Below are 19,621 nucleotides of genomic sequence, written 5' to 3' on the forward strand. Positions count from 1 at the left end.
AATACATTAAATACATGAGTTTTTCAACACTTTGCTTAGACCCTGCTTCCTGGAGCAGGGCAGCTGAGGACTTTGATTTTTTCGGCTGCTGCCAAAGCCGGGGTGAGGAGTGGGCTGTGCCAGGGGGTCCATGGCACCAGCGGCAGGGCTGCAGCACAAGCTGGCCTTCCCTGGAGAAAGGGCTGAGCTGTGGGCACAGGTAATTAATTTTTGTCAGGTGAGAGACATCCCAGGCAGTGTTGGGGGACAGAGGCACACTGAGGGATCAGGAGGGCTGTGCTGTGTGCTGCTGCTCTGTCCCCAAGGCTCCAGTCAGGGCCCGTGAGCGCTGCAGACAGACCTTGAATGCAAGCAAGGTGTGCATTACAGCTAGCTAGCTATTTTCTAACCAGGTTCCCCAGAGGTGTGTGTGTTCTGCAGCTGATGGACAGAGGGAAGAGAGGTGTGTTTAGAACAGGACAGCAGTCGTACATCACAAATGTTTAATGTTAGAGGACTAGACCTTTATTCTTTACATTTGCTTATCCCCTCATGCTTCTGTGGGAAGAACAGAGAAATGCAGGTGTCCTGCCTCAATGCTGTGTTGTCACAGCAGAATCCCTGCACGGCATTACAGTGCGCTGTACAAGCCAGGCAGCTGTTAACTGCAGCATTACCACAAAATTTACTTACCTGGTTTAACCACAGCGGTGGAAAAAAATACTTTTATCCCAGTGCTCCTGGTTTCACGGGACTAAATAAGGGTGACAGGAAGAACTTGACAGAAGCAGTTGTAGAAAGCGTGTGCTGTGTCAGGGATCTTTGGTAGCAGCTGGCAGGGTTTTCCCTAAGTTTTTGTTTGCTTTCCTACGAACTTCTAGCTGCGTGTCCCACCGCTGAAAAAACATTGTGTAGTCAAATCCCTACTGCTGATTTTTGCATTTAAGAAGTCCGTGCTTGCTGTAGGGACACAACTGCACTGCTTTTCCTTCCTACTGATGCTGAAGTTGCTCAGATCCCCCAGCAGTTTCTTTCAGACTCCTCAGACTGGCGCAGTTGTGGACCAGCTGTATGAAGCAAACCTGGCACCGGAGGATCGAAGGGCTGAGAGGTTTGAGCGAGGCGTGCAGGTGGGAAGCCCAAAAAACAGCAGTCATGTGCTAGCCAGGAGCTTCTGGAAAAAGTGGCACAAGTTTCCAGCTCCTGGTGCTCCCCTCCCTGTCTGGGCAGCGCAGTAAGCAGGCAGGTGACCAGCTCATCCTTGGTGTTGTCCAGCCAAGCCTCAGCTCACTGCTTTTAACGTGCTGATGCCTCTGGTTGCTTGTCCTGCTGCTGTCCTGCAGTCCTCACCTCCTTTCCGTGTCCTTCGGGTGGAATTCCTCCCCGGGGGCACCACCTGTCGGAGCAGGGCTTGTGTGCCAGCGCTTGTTCAAACCCCGAGGAAAAGGAGGACGATCCGAGACCTCTAGCTTGGCTTTCCCGAAATGCTAGGCGAGGACACTCACCCCCCTCTCCCCTACTACGGCTGAGTCTAGCGAGAAAAGCATCCGCGGCGCCAGGGAAGGGAGCGGGAGGTGCTACAGCTCGTCGCTCTCCGGCAGGACCCGCGCCCAGCCCTGCGGCACTCTGTTGAAGTTGGGTCTCTGGGCGAGCAGCTCCAGACCGCTCAGGGGGTCCAGCTCGGCGGCGGGCACGTAGAAGAGGTCGCTGAGCACTGCTCTGTCAAACGGGGTGGGAGTCCTGCAGAGCAAGACAAGTGAACTTAGCACATCGCAGAGAGGCTGCGCGTGGTGGAAAAAGCGTGTTTTATCTCGAGGAGCCCAGCAGCAATCGGTGATAGCCGTGACAAGCGACCACCCTCTTTTTTTCAACCCCCGGGATGCTGTTACAGCCTCTGCTCGCCCCGCAAGGTGCTTCCCTTGCTCAGAGCACACTTCAGCTCTGGGTGTGTGAGTGCCCGTTGCTGTACGGGGAGGGAGGAAGCGTGCTGCTGCCTCACCACGGGCTCTGCCAGCAGCCAGAGATGTGAAAGGGCTCGGATTAAGAGAGCAGGTGGTGGTGATGGACCCACCAGCGACTTGCCTGCAGCTAATGTGTTGTTCAGGGGCCGAGGCTCCTCCTGCTGCCTCCTGATTGCTCTAGCACATGTGCAGGCTTTCTCCTGGCCCCCGTTCCAGCCAGCCTTTTGGGACAGCTTCTCCACCTCTGACTAAGAGGAGGAGCAGTGCGGGGGCAAGAGCTGTCATCCCTTCCCGGAGAAATGCGCGGAGGGAGCGGGGATGAGAGTGCCAGCTCCCCGGCCGCCAGGAATGTTGGTTTTGGAGCGGCGCAGCACGGCTGACCTACCAACGAGGCAGGGCTGGGAGTGTTTGCCTTGGGAAGCTGCTGGAGCATGAGTAATGTGGCACTGTTTTGCAACAGTGTCCTAGCGAGAAATTAGCGGGGGAAAGGTAAAAGAGGGGGGTTTGCTCCAGAAACAGCCTCCTTTCTGCGAAAAGACAGGCGCTTGCAGAGCTTTGTTCTCGCTCTCTCCTCGAGTGGCACACCGTAACGAGGTCCCTGCATCACAGCCCGGATTTTTAAAGCTGGGATTAAAGCCGCCCGCCTCCCTGCGGCTGCTGTTGAGGTGGTGAACTTGGCCTTGCCCCGGGACACAGGCAGGCCGTGCTGGGATTCACCTAGCTCGAGGCGAGGCTGCTGGCTAGCCGGGCTGCTCCCAAAAGCGTTTCTGTGCCGTTTGGTATTTGACGAACTGAGGAGGGAGTTAAAAGCCAACAGCTTGGAAGATCATGAAAAGCCCCGTGAAAAGCAGCTTGGCTGTCTGAGTCTTCATGCCTCAGTGAAGAATTAGAGGAGGTGGCAAGAGGCTCGGTGTTAAATTAGCATCCATCTGTATTAAATAACAGCTCGGGCCTTGAAATAGAAAGGCAGCGTGCGAGAGGGGAGAAGCGGCTCAGGGGAAAGCATTATTCAGAGCCGTGCCCTTGCTTCGGTCCCTGCCCACAAACAAATGCTGAGGCAGGAACGGGAGAAATGCTGGAAGCAAAGAGCTGAGCACCTGCAGCAGCTCCTCCGACATCGCAGCGGGGCTACCTGGGCCTCTCCTTGCCTTCTCCTTGCCTTCCCTTGGCTGCCCGCTGGGTTTCCTCTCCCTCAGCTCTGCCCCAGTGCTGCCCAGTACAGCCCAGTGCAGCCCAGTGCTCTGTCAAGCTTTCAGAGGCGTGCAGAGGAAAGGTGGAGGTGGTGCCAAGCTTTCTAAGCTCGGCAGCGATGTCCCCCACGGCTTAAATCCGTGGGGATGCTGCTGGAGGGGCAGAGCTGGGAGCTCCCGTGGGATTTGGGGCGCTCCCAGCTTGCCCACAGCCCTTCACCCTCCTGAAGGAGGCTCCCAGCGAGGAGCAGAGACAAGACCTTCAACCCCAAGCACGCGTTTGGAAGGGATCTGGTGACCTCTGAGCACCCTGTGGGGGGATTAACCCCGTACCCCCGCGCTTCCAGCAGCTGCTCGGGCACCTGGGGAAATTCGGAGAGGTTGGGGCTGCCCCTGCTGCCCCTCCACCTCCAGCTGCTCCTGGCGGGGAGCACGGACGGACGGTGGCACCCGCAGCTCGGCCGGCCTTACCTGTTGAAGCTGATGAACTCCCCGTAGGAGGGTCTGAGGGGCAGCTGGTTCTCCCTGCCCACAGCCTTGTCCTTGTCGCCAAGGAGCCCCTGCCAGGGGGAGCGGTAGCCCTTGGGGATGGCGGTGACGTTGAACTTCTCCGGGGGCACTTCTCGGAGGGGCCCCGAGTACCCTGCCAGGGGGAGAGGCGGCGTTTGCTGCTGCAGGGCGAGCCGGGCGGGGGGGTCAGGTGTATAAGAACAGAGCCGTGCTTATCTATCTCCAGATCCAAGGATGCAGCAGGGCTGCTCCCTCTTGGTCCCGTAACCTCCAGGGCTTTTGGGATCACTGGGACGAGGAGAAGTCCCCCCAGGGGGTGTCTGGGCACCCAGTGAGGGAGCAGGGCCAGAGCTGGGGGGGACTCCTGGGGCTCACGGTGATCCCAGCGGGGTCAGTTTTGGGGTGTGAGCGCTCACCTGGGGCCAGGTTGTCCGGGTTGAGGACTCTGCCCATCTGCAAGACTCTCTCCGACTTCTTGGGCACCTCCGGGGGGCCGCCCTGGGGCGACGCCGCCACGTGCAGCTCCGAGTGGAAGCTCTGCTGGCCCTCGGCGTCCCCAGCCTGCGGAGGGAAGGCTCGGGGCTCAGCACCCGAACCAGCAGGATGGGGGCAGGATGGGGGCAGGATCCCCGTCCCGCTGAGCAGGGGGACCTGCTGCCTCCCCGGGTACCCACCGGCCGCTCGTTCGCCGTCCCCTCCAGCCCGGCTTTCTCGGTGCCGTGCGAGCCACCCGGCGCTGGGAGCTGCAGGGAGGGAGGAAAAGGGTCGGTGGGGGAATGTGGGGCACCCCCTTGGTGTCACCCACACTGCCAGACGTCCCCTCTCCTCCCCTTTAGCCTCAGTGAGCGTGGCTGCTCCGCTGGAGCCCTGCAAGGAAGGGATGCGAGGGTGGAGCTGGGCTCCCACCTTCTTGTAGCCGCTGGGGTGCTCGAAAACGAAGCGCTGCATCCGCCTCTGGCGCTGCTGGAACAGCTGGGAGCCGCGGTTGGTGCTCAGGGAGAGCTCCTCCAGCATCACGTCCTGCGGCGTGCTCACCTTCTTGCCCAGGTCCAGCTGGGGCGCTGGGGACACCAGGGGAGAGGGTGGCACAGCTGCTGGGTGCCCCTCGCACGGTTTGGTGGCGTTCCCTGTGCCCCCCCCACGCGCACACTTACCATCTCCAGGGTCTGGTTTCATGATGGTCATCGCCCGCTGCCGCGCTCCTGGGGCAGGGAGATGGGATGGGGACGGCTCCCGGCCGGCTGCAGGAGAGAGGTGGCCGCGGGTGAGGGCTGGGCACGGGGAGCAGTGCCTGGGGTCACCCCTTTTCCCTGCCTCGGGTGCTTGGGGGCTCCCCACGGCACCCCCCGGGGATGTGCAGGGCCCAGGGGTGCCCCCGTTGACCCGTGGGGGAGAGCAGAGCCGCGGTCGTGTGCTCAGCACCTCGGGGTGCTCGCGCTCCGTGTCCCCCAGCCCAGCTTTGCTGTTGTCCCTTTTTCATCTCGCCCCCACCGGAGCTCCTGGGGACGCTCAGCACCGCCCCACGCCCGGCATCTTCCCTCTTTAGGGCAGAAAATGTCCCCAGCACCAGTGTCCCCAGGGCTGAGTCCCGCTCGGAGCAGCACCCCCAGGCCGAGCAGAGGTGCTGACAGCCCCGCAGCGACTCAGCAGAGCTATTTTCAGCTCCCGGGCAGTGCAGGACCTGCAGCCCCGACCCTACAGGGCCAGCCCAGCCCTGGTAGCAGGGTGAACCAGGCTGCAGGGACACCTCCTGTCCCCCCCGGTGGGGCTGGGGGGCTCCTCAGCTCCCAGCTCCTCTCCTCGGGGGCAGGATGGAGGTGCCCCCCCTGTGCCACCCACCCAAAATATCCCGCAGCAGCCGGGATGTGCAACACAGAAAGCAGCACGGAGAGTTTTGGGGGCTTGGTGTTGGGTGCATCCCGCATCTCTGGACTCGGACTGAAGCTGTCCCCATCCCCTAAAAGCCCCCTGGGCAGCGCAGGGCCCCCCAGGGCTGGTTCCTGGCACAGGGCTCCCCGCCAGCTCCGTGTCCGAAATCTCCCATCCTCGGCTGGAGACCCCAGGACCCCCTCACCCCTTCTCTCACCCCCCTCCCCGCTCCCTCTGTGCCCTCCCTGTCCCATGGGACACCCCATGGCTGTCCCCACACCCTGCGCGCCCCCCACCCGCTGACCCAAATTTGGGACCTCACCCCCCTACCTGCCCGGGGGGGGCTCCTTGTGATACCGGGGCGATGCGCTCTGCCCGGGCTGGGGACGAGGACACAGCCACCAGCTTTTGGTGGCCCCAGCTGGCTCCGTGCGGCACCCGGGGCTCCGTGCTGCTCGCCCCGAGCCGTGCCGGGCTCCGACCGGGGTGCCAAGGTCCCGGGGCAGGCCAGCAGTTATTTCTGGCTGAGAAAGGGGGAGGAGCAGGGTGAGCCCTTGGGGACCGCCGCGGTGTCACCCCGGCACCGAGTGGGGCTGATCCTTGGGGCGCAGGACGGTGTCACCAGCAGGAGGTGGCCGCACGTGTCCGAGCCCCTCGGGGCGGGTGGGAGGCAGGCAGGCGGTGGGATAAGGTGGGGTTAGGTCCCTTTATTGCTGAGCTGGGTACACAACGGGGTGGCGAAGGCGGTGGTGGGGAAGGGCAGCTCCTGGGGGGGCGGAGGGGCAGGGAGCAGGGACGGGGTTGCCCCCACGGCGTGCCCCAGGGAAGGGATGGGGTGGCAGGGGGTCCCCTACCTGGGGCCGTGCCCCGATGGCCCACGCACGCTGCGTCCCCTGGGCATGGGGTCGCTGCCTTGGCACCTCCCAGCACCTCGGACTGGCTCCTGCTTTTGGGGGAAGTGCTGTGAGGGCCCGTTATTGCCCTCCTCGTGCTCTGCCACATAACCCTGCCCACCCTGCTGCCCCCCTCCCCATCACCCTGCGCACCCACCCGCCAGCACCGTGCCCCTGAGCTCTGCCCCGTGCAGGGAGCTGCCTCCCGTGGGACCCCCAAACTGTCCCTGGGACCCTCTCAGTGTCACCTCCTGCACCGAGACCTCCTCCAAACCCTCTGCAACCCGTACCGCTGCCTTCTGACCCCCACAACCCCCCCATCTCTGTGCCCTCCATCTCTGCCGGGTCCCTCGGTCCCATAGGGTGGGGATGGGGTGAGCCCGGGGCTGGGGACAGGGACAGTGCTGGGGACAGGGACGGTGCTGGGGGTGGCGCTGGCCCTCTCTTAGCCCAGGCGCAGAGCGAGGTAACCTGCCCACGGTCCCCTCGGCACGGCAATAAATAACTTTGGCTCTCTTCGTCATCACGGGGGAGGAATTTGGGGGGATTTGCGTGGAGATAGGGTCAAAAAGTTGAAAAAAAAGCAAGCAGGATTTGGGGACCAGGGGAATAAAACATGAATTTTCCTCCTCCAGATCTGGTTTTGGCCGAAACCAGCCGGGTCAGACCCTGCTGGGAGAGGGAGTCCTGGCCACGGCACCCACCCGAGGGGTGCGTGGTGACCCCGTGGGGGTGCCAGCACTGCTGGGGCCACCCTGGGAAACCAGAGCTGGGGGGCGCCGGGCACAGGGGACACCCAGGGGCTGTGTCCCCCCCGCCAGCTGCCCTGCTCTCCCTGCTGACCACGCAGTCCTGCCCCGAAAGGTTAGGCTGGTAAAAATAGAGCCGGGCCATGGGACCGCGGGCAGGTGGGAGGCAGCTGACCCCGGCGGCACGCCGATGGGGACGGGGACGCTCCGCGCATCCCCAGCCCCTGCCCGTGCCTCTCCCTGCCCGGGGACCCCCTCGGGTGGCACTGCGGGGGGCTGGCGGTGCGGCGTGGCCGGGGCCGGCTGCTCTAGGAGGTGCAGGGGGCCCCCGAAGGCAGCCCCCCAGGTTTCAGCCTCAGGCTCCCGGTCCAGCCGCGGGGACACAGGTTGAAGCTGTGGATGCCCGGGCTCTTGGCCCCCGAGTCTTCGGAGTCAAGGGAGACGTCCGAGTCCGTCGGGGACCGGGAGCTGTAGCGCTTGGCTGGGGAGCGCGCGCCCACCACCGGCGATGGCAGCGGGCTCTTGGGGGTCGGGGACAGCCCAGCAGAGCCTGGGGACAGCAGGAGCCGGCGTCCCTCTGCCCAGGAGGCTCGGGACACCCCGGGGGAGGCACAGGAGCGGGGCCCGTCCACCCGGGGCGATGGCAGGGGGCTCTTGTAGCCGGGCGAGGGGCTGCCCGGTGCGGCCGGCACGCTGCAGGCAGAGGTGGCCACCTGCGGGGCTGGGGCTCTGCACCCCTCCGGCCGGGGGGATCGGGGCAAACCGGGCGACCCCATAAGCTGGGGGCTGGCAGCCGGCGGGGTGAAGGGCCGGGAGCCCTCTGTCCCCACGGCTTTGGGCGAGGAGCTCTTCCTGCGGGCAGCGTTGATGATGTTCCTGGCGAGCCGCGCTTGCATCTGCCGGCTGGCCCGGGGGTCGGCGTCCTGCCGCAGCGGGGACAGGGACCTCTCGCTCCACGGCGGGGATCTGGGGGGGCCCTCATCCAGCTCGGGCACCGAGGCCGGGCTGGCCCAGCCGTCCAGGCTGCCCTGGCGCCGCGCAGATCGGGGCGTCCAGGTGGGTGAGGCGGGGAGGGACGTGCGCCTGTCCTGGAGGGGACAGAGAGCAGGTTAGCGGCCCCACCGGGGTGGGGAAGGGGGCAGAGCATCGGTGTTGGGGAAAAGGGGTGAGAAGCCAACAGGTCTGATGCCCCACTGTTATCACAGATCATTTTTGAAGCCCTGGAGAGTGAAGCAGAGCTGCAGGCAGGTGCGGGTACATGGGCGCATCCCCCTGCGCCGCAGTGCTGGGGCTGGGTTAAATCCCTGCAAGAAGGCTCCTGCACCTGCCTGGGTATTTGGGGCCATTTACGACCCCCCCGAGGGTGTGCTTCATCATCCTTGCCCCAAATAGGAGCCAGGATCTGTCTCTATGTGCTGGTGGCACAGCACGGCGGGGCAGAGCCCCCTGAGGTGCCAGGGGTCCAAGCCCCCAGTGCCGAGCACGGCGAGGCTGCACCGCCCCGCAGCTCCTCCCGAGGCAGCAGGAAAGAGAAGAGACAGTCTGACAGTGCACGAGAGTGTATTCAGAAAGAGGGGGGGAAAAAAAGGCAGGAGAAATAAAAGCACAGTCGAAAGGCAACTCGTTAATGCGGAGAGCAGCAGGAGAGAGGGGCTCACGGAGCTCGGCGCAGGCAGCCCCCTGTCCCCATCCCTGCCCTGGTTGATTTTTCCCCCTGCAGAGGCTGGGGCAGGCACGGGGCCATCAGCCAGGCTGCGAGGAAGCCAGAATCTGGGCGAGGGGCACCTCTGCTCCCGGGGTGAGCCAGGAGCACCCCGCACGTGCTGGCACAGCCGTGGGAACTGCCTGCAGACCGCCGGCACCGAGCCCTGCCCGTGCCCGTCCCTCGTCCCCCCGCTGCGCCCGCCTTGCTCAGCACCAGCCCCAGCAGCTCAGGGCCTCTGCCTGCCCGGGGAGCTGCTCCCAGAGCTGGTGGCTCTCCTCGGCGGCGTGGGAGCAAAGAAGGAGAAGTCCCTAGAGAGCAGCAGGAGAGACAGGAGCAGGCACAGTGAGGCTTTGGTACGAGGAGGCTGGGAGCTGGAGGGGCTGGAAATGCAGGAGGCGAGAAAAGAGACGGAGGCAGAGCTGTGATGCTCCGGAAAGTTTCCAGGCAAGAGAAGAGAGGAAGCACCGGAGGCACTGCGGGGCGGCCGGGCTCCTGTCACCACCTGGGGGGCCCTGTGCTTTATGCCCCCGGCCCCTCTTGGCACAAACACGTGGCCCCTGGCGCACCGGGGGGCTCGGCACCGCGTCCTCTCGCCCCCTGCACCGCCCTGGAAGCCGTTCAGCTACTTCTTTTTTTTCCTTTTTTCCCCCTTTTTTGGCTCGGTTCGGCCGTGAGCAATCGGAGAGGACTCGGCCGGCGGAGGGGAGCCCCCAAAACCCTCTCCGTGGTCTCTCCGCCCCCGCTACTTGTAGTAAAAGGAAGGTTTCCACACCTGCGCCTCGATCCCCGCGTTCCTGGTGGAGTAGGAGGGCCGGGGCGCCTGGAAGCCCCCCTTCACTCGGCGGCACGGCGAGGCCAGCAGCAGCTCCGCCGAGGCTCCGGGAGCGGGGAGGCTGCTCGCAGGCAGGGGCAGAGCCCCGCTGGCACCGGGGAAGGGGCCGGAGGCCGCCCCGCCGGCAGGAGGCTGCCAAACGGGGGAAGGAGGCAACGGAGAGGCCGGGCAGGACGTTCGCTGCGGGCAGGGGTAGGCGTCGGGAAGGGAAGGTCTGGGCGGTGGCACGGCCCTCGGCGGAGCTTTGGATGGGGAGAGGATGAAGAGCGAAGGCTGGAGCTGGTAGGGCTGGTGCTTGGAGAGCTCCAGCTCCCTCTGGGACGCCTCGTTCTCCGCCAGGGTGTGGGCACCGCCGCCGTAAAGAGACGCCGGGGGGGTTTTGGAGGGCCTGCAGGGACTCTGCACGGGGTGCCTGGAGACCATGGGCGAGAGGCAGGCGGTGGCGTCGTACTTCCAGGAGGGAGGCAGGGACATGGTGGGCGACGGGGAGCGCAGCAGGTCGGGCTGGGAGGGAGCCTCGATGATGAACTTCTCCATGCGGGACTGCCTGCGGGCAAACAGCTCGGCCCCCTTCCCCCTGGCTTCGGTGAGGTTGTGGCTGGGCTGGGGCTTGGGTTTGGGCTGGATGCGGGGGGATTTGAGGCAGGACGACCACGCCGGGGCATCGTCGGCCGCTGCGAGGTGCTGCCCGCCCCTGGCCGCGCTGCTGGGGACGAAGTTGGAGGCTTCTGCCCCCAGGGCGAAGGGCTCGTCCTCGGCACCGGGCTCCCCGTGCTCCTTCTGCTTCTTCCTGCTGTCCGCGCTCTGCACCAAATCCAGCAGGTCGGGGTTGGGGCCCAGCTTCGGCTTCTCCACGAAGGTGAACATGGACTTCTTGTGGGCCCTGCGGGCCGCCGACTCCTCCAGGATGCCCGTTTTGGGCAGGGGGGGCACGGCCCCCGCCCCGTGCACGGGGCTCTGCAGCACCTTCTGCTCCACGGGGGGGTACAGGGCCGAGTAGGCGGGGGGCGAGCGGACCCTGCTGAGCGGCGGGGGGCTGCCCAGCGTCTCCGCGTAGGTGGGCGGCGGGGGCAGCTCGGTGGGGGCAGGGGGGGCTCTCTCGGGGGGCTGGCTTGGGACTCCCTCGGGACCCTGGCTCGGTGTGGCGGGCGTCTGGGTGCCGAACGGCCTGGCCGTGCGGTTCTTCACGGGCTTGGGCTTGGCCAGGGTGAGGTGAACCTCGTAGTACTGCCTGCCCCGAGCCCCGTTCTGCGCCTGCCCGGAGGGGGTGGCTGTCCCCACGGGTGAGCTGGCTGTCCCCAGGGGGGTGCTGGCTGTCCCCACGGGTGAGCTGGCTGTCCCCACGGGTGCGCTGGGCATCCCCATGGGCTCACTTGGCATCCCCATGGGCACGCTGGCTGACCCCATGGATGTGTTGGCCGTCCCCATGGGTGCGCTGGGCATCCCCATGGATGCATTGGCCATGCCTGTGGGCACGCTGGCTGTCCCCATGGGCACGCTGGCTGTCCCCATGGGTGCGATGGCTGTCCCCATGGGTGTGTTTGGCGTCCCCATGGGTGAGTTTGCCATCCCCATGGGCGTGCTGGCTGTCCCCACGGGCACACTGGCTGTCCCCATGGGCGCACTGGCTGTCCCCACGGGCACACTGGGCATCTCCACAGCTGCATTGCCTGTCCCCAGGGTCACGCTGGCTGTCCCCACAGGCGTGTTTCCTGTCCCCACGGTTATGCTGGCTGTCCCCACGGGTGTGTTACCCGTCCCTATGGTAACGCTGCCTGTCCCCACGGGCGCACCGGCCACCTCGCCGTTCTTCTGCTCGGGGATGCGCACGCTCTGCGGCGGCACGGGAGCAGCCACGCTCCCCCCCATGCCATCCTGCATCCCTCCAAGCCTCCCTGCCTCTCCCTCTGCCCTCTCCCTCTCATGCAGCCCGTTGGTGGCGGCCGGTGCCATGTTCTCCTTCAGGTAGACGCTCAGCGGGACCTGCTGCGCGTCGGCAGGCTCCGGTGGCGTCCCCCCGGTGCCGTGCCCCTCGCCCTCCTCCATGGCTCCTTGCCGAGGCTCCGGGCTCAGCGGCAGCCCCGTGCCATGCCCCGCGCCGGTGCCGGTGAGCCCGTCGACGCGCTGCTTGCGGCGGTGGAAGAGCAGCACGCCCTTGGAGCTGGGGCCGGGCGCCGTGGTGAGCTGCGCCACGATCCTGCGGCTCCGCGCCTTCGCCTCCTTCAGCTCCTTCTCCGAGAGGCTGGAGCTGCGGGAGAGACCTGGGGAGAGAGCAGAGAGGGGAGGGGGTTAGCGGGGCTCGGCACCCCCTGCAGCACCCACGGCCCCTCCTCGAGGCCCCTCACCAACAGCAGAGGGAGGCGTGGGGCTGGGGTGGGAAGGGGGGACCCCGGTTTGGGGTAACGGGGGTCTCTCCCACCCAGCACAGCACCTGCCCGAGGTGCTGGGCTGCAGTTCTACACGGCGGTGTGTTCCCAAAGCCACCAAAGCGCGGGGGCACGCAGAACCCTGCCCCACCTCCTAATTTCAGAGCCTTATTTCAGCTGGAACACGCTGCCTACGGGAGCAGGGACTTGTTCCTGCTGGAAACAACCCCTGAAGCCCCGAAGACAGCCGCTGCCGGGCTGCCCTGGCCATTGCTCCCCCCGAACAAGGACAAGAGGAGCAGCGCGTCCCCGATCCCTGCCGGCCGCGGGACAGCTTATCTTGCAGGGCTCTGTGCGCCGATGGCAGTGACCGTATGGGAAAGGAATTTCTCCAAAGGCTTCGGGAGGTTTCAGGTTGCAGCTCGCAGGGTTTCAGCCCCCGGCTCCAACACGCATGGGGCAGGGAAGGGGCCAGCATGTGTCCCCTCTCCCAAATCCCTGTGCACAGCCCCGTGCGGGCAGGAGAACGAACCCAACGGGGCAGCATCGTCCCCCAACACCTCTCCATGGGGCTGGTGGCCAGCCCAGGGCTTCTTGGTGCAGCAACACGAGATGGCAGCAGCCGACAGGAGCCGTGCACAGCCTGACCCCGTCCGACGCAGCCCGCAGCTCCGCGCCAGCCCCATTCCTTCGGAGCCCATAAAAGTGCTAAAAACAGCCGGCCGAGCGCCTGCTGAACCCGCTGAAAGCCCCCGTGAGAGCCACCGGGCTTCGGGAGCGCTGGCCAAAAGGTCAGGGTGAAAGCCCTTCCCAGACACCGGGAGGATGTGGAGCTGCCGGGAAGGCATTTTCTCGGGGTGAGACATTTCCTACCAGCGCGCCCTGAAACGCCCGCGGCCGCGCACGTCTGCCCGGGCAGCCCCAGCCCCTCCGAGGCCACTGCCAGCTCCCACCCTACACATTTGGAGCTGTCCCCGCTGCAGTGGGGTTGGGGCAGCCCCCAGCCTCCTCTCTGGGGGCTCCTTCCCCTGCTCGCCCTGTGCCCGGCAGCGCGGCCCCGTGCAGGGGCTGGAGGTGGGTGGCCGGGGCTGCCCGCCCCAAACCCAGCTCCTCCGGGCGCAGGCAGCGTCCACTCCCCTTTCCCTTCATGTGTTTTTCATTTTCTTGCCTTCTGTGCCGCTTGGGAGCCTTCCAGGATATTTTAAGCGGTGGTTCAGCCTACCAGCGAGGGAAGGGATGAGTGACTAAGCCAAATCCTTCCAGAGAGCTCGTGGGGAAGCGAGAAGGCTTCTCCGTGCTGGGCATCTCCTCTTCCTCGCCCTGCAGCCCTCCTGCCTTCCCTTCCTATCCCCAGCACAGCCTCGAGGCCGGTCCCAGCCCCGGCACCCCTCAGGCGTGCAGGGTGGCCCCGCCACCTCCCAGCCTCGGTGTCCCCGTGCCGTGGCACCCATGGGTGGCACCTCTCCCTCCAGCCTAGGGCCCTTGCTGGCGGCTTCCCCACACCTCCAAAACATCCCCCAGAGCAGCACCCATCCCTCGCATGCCACGTCCTTATGGAGGCTCACAGCATTTTGACCTGCTTTAGGTTGCAGCAGGATGAAAGGAGCCCCAGGCTGGGCAGCTGCTGGGAAATGCCACATTTATGGGGTGCCAGGGGACTCCTGCAAGTCTCCGAGCCCCGCAAGGAGCAGCACGCAGTGCCCGGCCACCAACCCCTTGAGCAGGGTGCAAATCCCTGCCCTTCATCTCGGTGCTCTGCAGAAACAGCTCAGCCCCCAGCCGGTGCGGAGGAAGGGGCTGGAGAGGAGGAGGAGGAGGAGGAAGAAGAGGAGGAGGAGGAGGAAGGAGCACCAAGCTTTCGGGCGGCCCCACCGCGGGTGGCTTTTAAGCCGGGCCAAGGGGAGAGGAGGGCGAGAAACGCCAGTGGAAACTCTCCTGGATGATGATCCCCGTCTGCAGCAGCGCTGCTGGCATCCCAAACCTCTCCCTCCCGCGGCCGGGCATTGTTTTAAGGCAACTTTTCTATTTGCCTTGGCGGCGGCACAGAGCGGGGAAGCGGCTTCCTCCGGCAGGCGGCGAGGCCGGGCTGGCTGGAGGGCGGCCAGCACCGCGGGTCCCGCTCCTCTGCGTGCCCTCCCCGTGTTTATCCGCGGGGCGGCGGGGAGAAGGGGGCCGGGAAGCTGTTGGGAAACCGGCCGCAGGCTCCAGATGTCGGAGAATTTCGTGCCCCGACCCCAGCAGCCCGGCTCCCTTGGAGGCCGAGGCCGCCGAAGAAGCGCAGCTCCCCGCGGAGACGTTTGGGAGCCTCTCGGCCTCGCTGCTGCCTCTCAGCAGCAAGCAGGGGGGCCTCGGGGGTGTCCTCCGTGCTGGAGGGATGACTCAGCCCTGGGGCAGAGATTTCCCACTTGGACCGGCTGCCGGCAGAGCCCCCGCAGCCCCGTGCTGCCAAGCAGAGCCGGGATCTGCCCCCAGGATCTGCCCCCGGGATCCCACACGGACATGCCTGATCTGCCAGGATCTGCCCCCATGGACCGACCCCAAGCCCCCAGGCAAATGCCAGGGGCCACCTCCTGCCTCCAGCCCGAGCTGCCCGCCCCTGCAGCCCCTGCTCTTGGCTCCATCCTTCCCCGTGCAGACAGACAGACAGACAGACAGACAGACAGAGCTCCAGGTGCCACAAACATCCCGGTGCTGCGAGGAGGGGCGTGGGGCTGCAGGGAGCCCCGGGCAGCTTGGAGAGGAGGTGAAAGCAAAACCCCGTGCAGCCAAGGGCATCCGAGGTTCGCACGGTGCTGGGAACAGGCTTCCTGCCACGCACGGGAGCCTGGCCCAAAGCTCGTGTCCGCAGGGTGAGTGGCTCTCACCGCGCTCTTCCCCTCTCCCTTCCTTCCTTCCCACGCCGCTCACCGGCTCGCCAGCGCTGCCTCTCAGGAAGGAAACGTCTCCCAACCCCAAATGTCCCCGCTCCTTCCACGAACAATGAACCCAGCTCTGCCAACACTCCGGGGACATCCCCAAGCCCCGCGCTGCTGGGATGCCGGGCCAGGAGGTGAGGTGCTCCCTGGCACGTGTGAGCACCTTGAGCATCATTTCAGCGCCGAGCTCTTCATCTGGGGCCAGCACGGCCCCTAACTCTGTCCATATTCCTACCTAGGTTCTTGTCCTAAGCTCTCCAGCCGCCCCAGGACTGAGTTCCAGCAGCAGCCCCAAAGCGCCGGGCTTCCCAGCCTCTCCCCGAGCTGTCAGGCGCCCCGCACCAACACTCTGCTCTCTCCCGCAGTGAGGGTGATGAGGGCGATGAAAGGCATTTTTGTTGTTCCCCCTTCCTGGCCAGATGGGAATAGAAAAATCCTTCTGGCTCAGCTTTCCGCGCAAAGGATGGGGCCCCCCTCGCCGGGCTACTGGGGAGCATCTGAAAGGCATCCAGCAAAGGCTGGGGTTGCCATCCGACCCCAAATGATGCTGGAGGACGTCTCACACCCAAACGCAGCCTGTCCTGCCCTAACACCAACCCCCAGAGCTGGAATGAGGCGAGGAGCTGGCCCCGGATTGCCAGGCAGGGAGATGCCCCAGGCCCAAGTGTGATGTACTCAGCTCCACCGTGCTGTGAATGAGCCCCAAAGCAGGGAATTATGCAGCAATCTTGGGAAGAAAAGCGGTGATTTTGGGGCTGTCACCTGCCAGGGCCGGGCGGCCACAAGCACCGGGTGTGAGACGTCCTCGCAGGGAGAAGCCACGAGGTACCCGAGGGGAAACGTGAAACCTGGGGCCCTGCTGGCACCTGGCACATCCACGTGGGCTCTGACCTGCTCCTGGCCGGGGTGCTCGGCCGCCCCAACACCACGGCGCCTTGGCCAGCCCGAAAAAACCCAGCCACGGCCGGGTGGTGCTGGGGAGGGGGCACCCCGTGTGTCCACCCCACTGCTGAGGGCTTTGGACACCGCGGAAATTAAGCAGGTTTTGGGGCAGGGAAGCCAGCTGGCCTCCTGCCCCAACTACAGCTGTGCAGGGCGCACAGACCGCTCGCATGAAGCCTGCTCTTCCCTCCAGCTCCCAGTTATCCCAAATAATCTGCTGCTAGGAAAACAAGAAGGGTAGCACCAGCAGGCAGTCTGGCTAGCTGGGAACAATTAACATGCACGGATAAAAATATGACAATTTTCTGCCTCGTTCCCAGCTTCCAGCCCTCCCATAGCCTGGATATAACAACTCCATCGGGTTTTTTACCCGTGCTGGCCCCGGCAGACCCCGAGACCCCCTGTTCGGGTGGTGGGAGCAGCCCTGAGCTGCCTGGCAGGGCGCAGAGCGCGGGGCCTCTCCTCGCGGGTGCCTCTGCCAGCGACAGGATCTGGCACAGCGAGAAAATTCGATTCGCTTGCAAGTTTTCCCTGCGCTCAGCTCGCGAGGGCTTTGCTGGATTTGGAGCTCTCTGCCTCCCCGCTGCCCCGCGCTGCTCCTGGCTCGCGGCCGTGCCCCGGCTTTGCCCAGCCCTCAGCACCCAAACTCACCCTGATTCTGCCTGAAATCTCCCCAAAGTCTCCGAGCAGCGAGTCCCGGGGCTCCCATCTCCCAGCGGAGGGGAAAAAGGGGATGGGTTGGGGCTTTTTGCTTTTTTTTTTTTAGGGCACAGCAGCCGAGGGGATGCAGCGGGCAGCACCAGCCCTGCTCGCATCCACACTGGGGAAGGAGAGGCTGCTGCTGGCACCGACGTGGAGCCAGCATTTCCCCCGGACGGCCAAAATGAAGCTGTCAGCTCTCCCAAAAGAGGCTGGAGCGGGGCAGCCCTGCCATCCATCCATCCATCCACCCACCCCCCCCGCAGCGGCAGGGCCAGGGGCACCCCGTGGGCACCCCGTCCGTGTCCTTCCCCGTGCCCGCCGCACCCCGGGGGCGCACAGGGGGGGGCTCCTTCCCATGCAGACCAAACCACGCAGCCCTCCTCACCCCGCTGCGCCCCCCGGACCCCCACACCCCCTTCTGCACCCCCAAACCCCCGCGCCCCCCCGTGCGCCCCCAAATCCCCGCGCCCCCCCGTGCGCCCCCCGTGCGCCCCTCATAACCCCGGTCCCTATCCCAGCCCCCCCGACCCCCTGCCCTCCTGCTCGCTTCCCCCGTGTCCCCCCCGCCCGATTCCCGTCCCCCCCCGTCCCCGGGGCAGCCTCTGCCTGCCGCCCCCCCCCCTACCCGCGGTGCCGGTGCCGGTGCCGCCGCCCGACTGCACCGGGGGAGGAGGCGGCGGGCAGGAAAGTTGCGGCAGCTCCGCCCTCGGAGAGGGCCCGGGGGGGGGACGGCGGGCGGGGACCGGGCGGATCGGGGCTGCCGTGGGTCCCTCCGGCCCTGCCCGTGCCCGTCCCGGTGCAACGGAGCGGCTCGGGTCGGGTGGGGGGGGAGCAAACCCGACGGGACGGGACGGGAGGGGATGGGGATGGGGATGGGGACCCCGCTCCCGGTGCCCTGATGCCACCCTGGCACCCCCCCGGGACACCCGGCCCTGCTCGTCCCATCCCGCTGGGTCTGCCCTGAGCCCCCCGGGGGGGGGTGAGAGCGGCCGGAGCATCCCATCGATCCCCCCCTGAGCATCCCCTGGCGCCCTGAGCATCCCCTTACCCAATTTGAGCACCCCTTTAATGCCCTGCGCACCCCCTTTCCCCTGCCCCTGGCCCCCCCAGTACCCCCAGTGTCACCACCTGGGGACCTGCTCCCCACCTCCGCTGCCGGGGGGATGCTCGGCGCCACCCCACGCACCAAACCCTGCCCCGCAGGATGGGCTCCTGGCCTTATTTATTTATTTTTTTTTGCCTTTCTAATTTCCTTTCTTCCTGCCGGTCCTTGCTTTTTTATTTATTTATTTTTTTTTTTGGTGTGCTTTTCTGGTTTTTGAGGGAGCCTGGCGCTAGCCTGGCAGCCCCCGGGGAGCGAACCCTTCTGGTGATTTGCACAGCAGACGGAGAAACCAGTCCTGCCTCTGCGGCTCCCAGCCCGAGCCTCGAGCCGGGGCTCCCCGTGCTCCCCAAAAGCTGCCGACCTGCCGGGTGGCTCTGCACAGCTCGGGGGCTCCCCTGCACGAATTTTGGGTGGGGATGGGTGCAAAGAGCCACCAGACAAGGGGAAAAGGAGCAAAGCCGGCGCCTCCTGACACCCCCCGGGGATGCTCTTGCCAACGGAGCCACCTGCTTGGTGCCCTGCCCCTCACGGACGTGCAGGGTTAGGGTTTTTTTTTTGGGGGGGTTTGGGGGAAGCCCCGGTGCTGCTGCAAGGGCTGGGGACCCTCGGTGCCATCCTGCCTGGAAAAAATGACGGCGGCACCGGCGGTGATCTCAGGCGGAGGAGGAGGAGGAGGAAGCGGGGCAGACGCGCTCTTTCCAACAAACCTGCTGAGTTACTTGAAAATTCCAGCCTGGCAGCGGGACTGCTGGATCGCAGCTCGGGCTGGGAACACGCTGAGCCCGGACAGGGGCAGGCCTGACCTTTTCGGCTGCGTATCGACCGTCCCGAGCAGGGGGAGGACCGGGAGGGCTGGCTGGGGCTGCCCCCTCTGCGCACCCGGCCCCGAAATGCCGCGGGCGCATTTAGCAGGAGCGGGGACGAGGTTCCCATCAGCAAGCCCCCGTCCCGTCCCCGGGGTGCTGCCTTTGAGGGCTTGGGGTACCCGAAAGGAGGGAGGCCAGGGGATGGATTGGGGAAACCTGGTTCATTTTGAGCCCCTCTGCGTGAAGGGGGAGAGGTTGGTGCCATTCCTCCCCGGGTTCGGGGGCTGCTCGGGGAAAACAACCCCCCCCCCCGAGCCCAATTCCCAGCGGGATGGGGACACACCTGCCCCAGCAGCTGAGGTAACAGCTGCTCGGGAGAGAAATAGGCAGAGGGCTGGAAGCAGGGCTTAAAAATGGGCCTGTAGGAGGGCGGGGGTGACCCTGCCGGAGCATCTCCCCCGGGAGCATCTCCCCAGGGACACGAGAGGGGCTGCGGCCGGAGCAGGAACCCCCCCGCTGCCTCCCCCTGCTCCCGGGGGAAGCCGCAGATTCCTGTAGGGTTTTGAGGCCATGGAGATCATCCCAAAATGAGCCCGTGCCAGGGCTCAGCGGGGAGGCTGGGACCTCAGATCCCAGTTTTTTTTGGGGGGGAGGAGGGCAGAGGGTGGCAGGAGGGGGTTTTGCTTACTCGCTTTCCTCGGCTCGCTGGCGGGGTTGATGAGGACTCTCTTGATCTTCACCACCCTCCACTCCTGGCTGGGGTCAGCCGTGGGGCTGGCGGCTGTGGGGAGCAGCTCCGGGGCAGAGTCGGGGGATTTTTGGGGAGCTTCAGGCTCGGCCCCCACAGCCAGGCAGCCTCCAGTGAGTTCGGCATCTGGGACATCACCCCTGACCCCATGGAGCTCCCTGCTGCTTGTTTGCCCTGCCAGCAGCCCCGTGTGCCCCTCCGGCATCCTGCCGGCCGCCTTCACTGCTTTTGGGAGCGGTGCTCAGCGACCCCTCAAGCCCCCAAAGAGCCAGGGCGCTGCTCATAGTCCAAGGGCTGCTCGGGATGCAGGGGGAGCGTGGGGGGCTCAAGGCGATGGCCACGCATCAGC

The 19,621-nt window shown here is 65.7% G+C and overlaps 2 protein-coding genes across 2 annotated transcripts; both read right to left on the reverse strand.

Annotated features, from left to right (window-relative positions):
- Positions 1–497: 497 nt before the first annotated feature.
- MYOZ3 (myozenin 3) lies at positions 498–6,061 on the reverse strand. Its single transcript, XM_084295232.1, has 7 exons — positions 5,840–6,061; positions 4,795–4,881; positions 4,547–4,701; positions 4,315–4,383; positions 4,057–4,201; positions 3,602–3,773; positions 498–1,719 (listed from the first exon to the last, which is right to left on the reverse strand). Exons 2-7 carry the CDS (start codon positions 4,823–4,825, stop codon positions 1,557–1,559), a joined length of 735 nt encoding a protein of 244 aa, XP_084151358.1. The 5' UTR covers positions 4,826–4,881; positions 5,840–6,061; the 3' UTR covers positions 498–1,556.
- Positions 6,062–7,079: 1,018 nt separating this feature from the next.
- SYNPO (synaptopodin) lies at positions 7,080–19,477 on the reverse strand (the record flags this gene model as incomplete). Its single annotated transcript, XM_084295461.1, has 4 exons — positions 7,080–8,239; positions 9,629–11,022; positions 11,482–11,949; positions 19,213–19,477. The coding sequence occupies 4 exons, from the start codon at positions 19,475–19,477 to the stop codon at positions 7,460–7,462; spliced, it is 2,907 nt and encodes a 968-aa protein (XP_084151587.1). The 3' UTR covers positions 7,080–7,459.
- Positions 19,478–19,621: the final 144 nt, after the last annotated feature.

This window comes from Netta rufina (genome assembly GCF_964035555.1).
Source record: "Netta rufina genome assembly, chromosome: 14".
Lineage (NCBI taxonomy): Eukaryota > Metazoa > Chordata > Aves > Anseriformes > Anatidae > Netta > Netta rufina.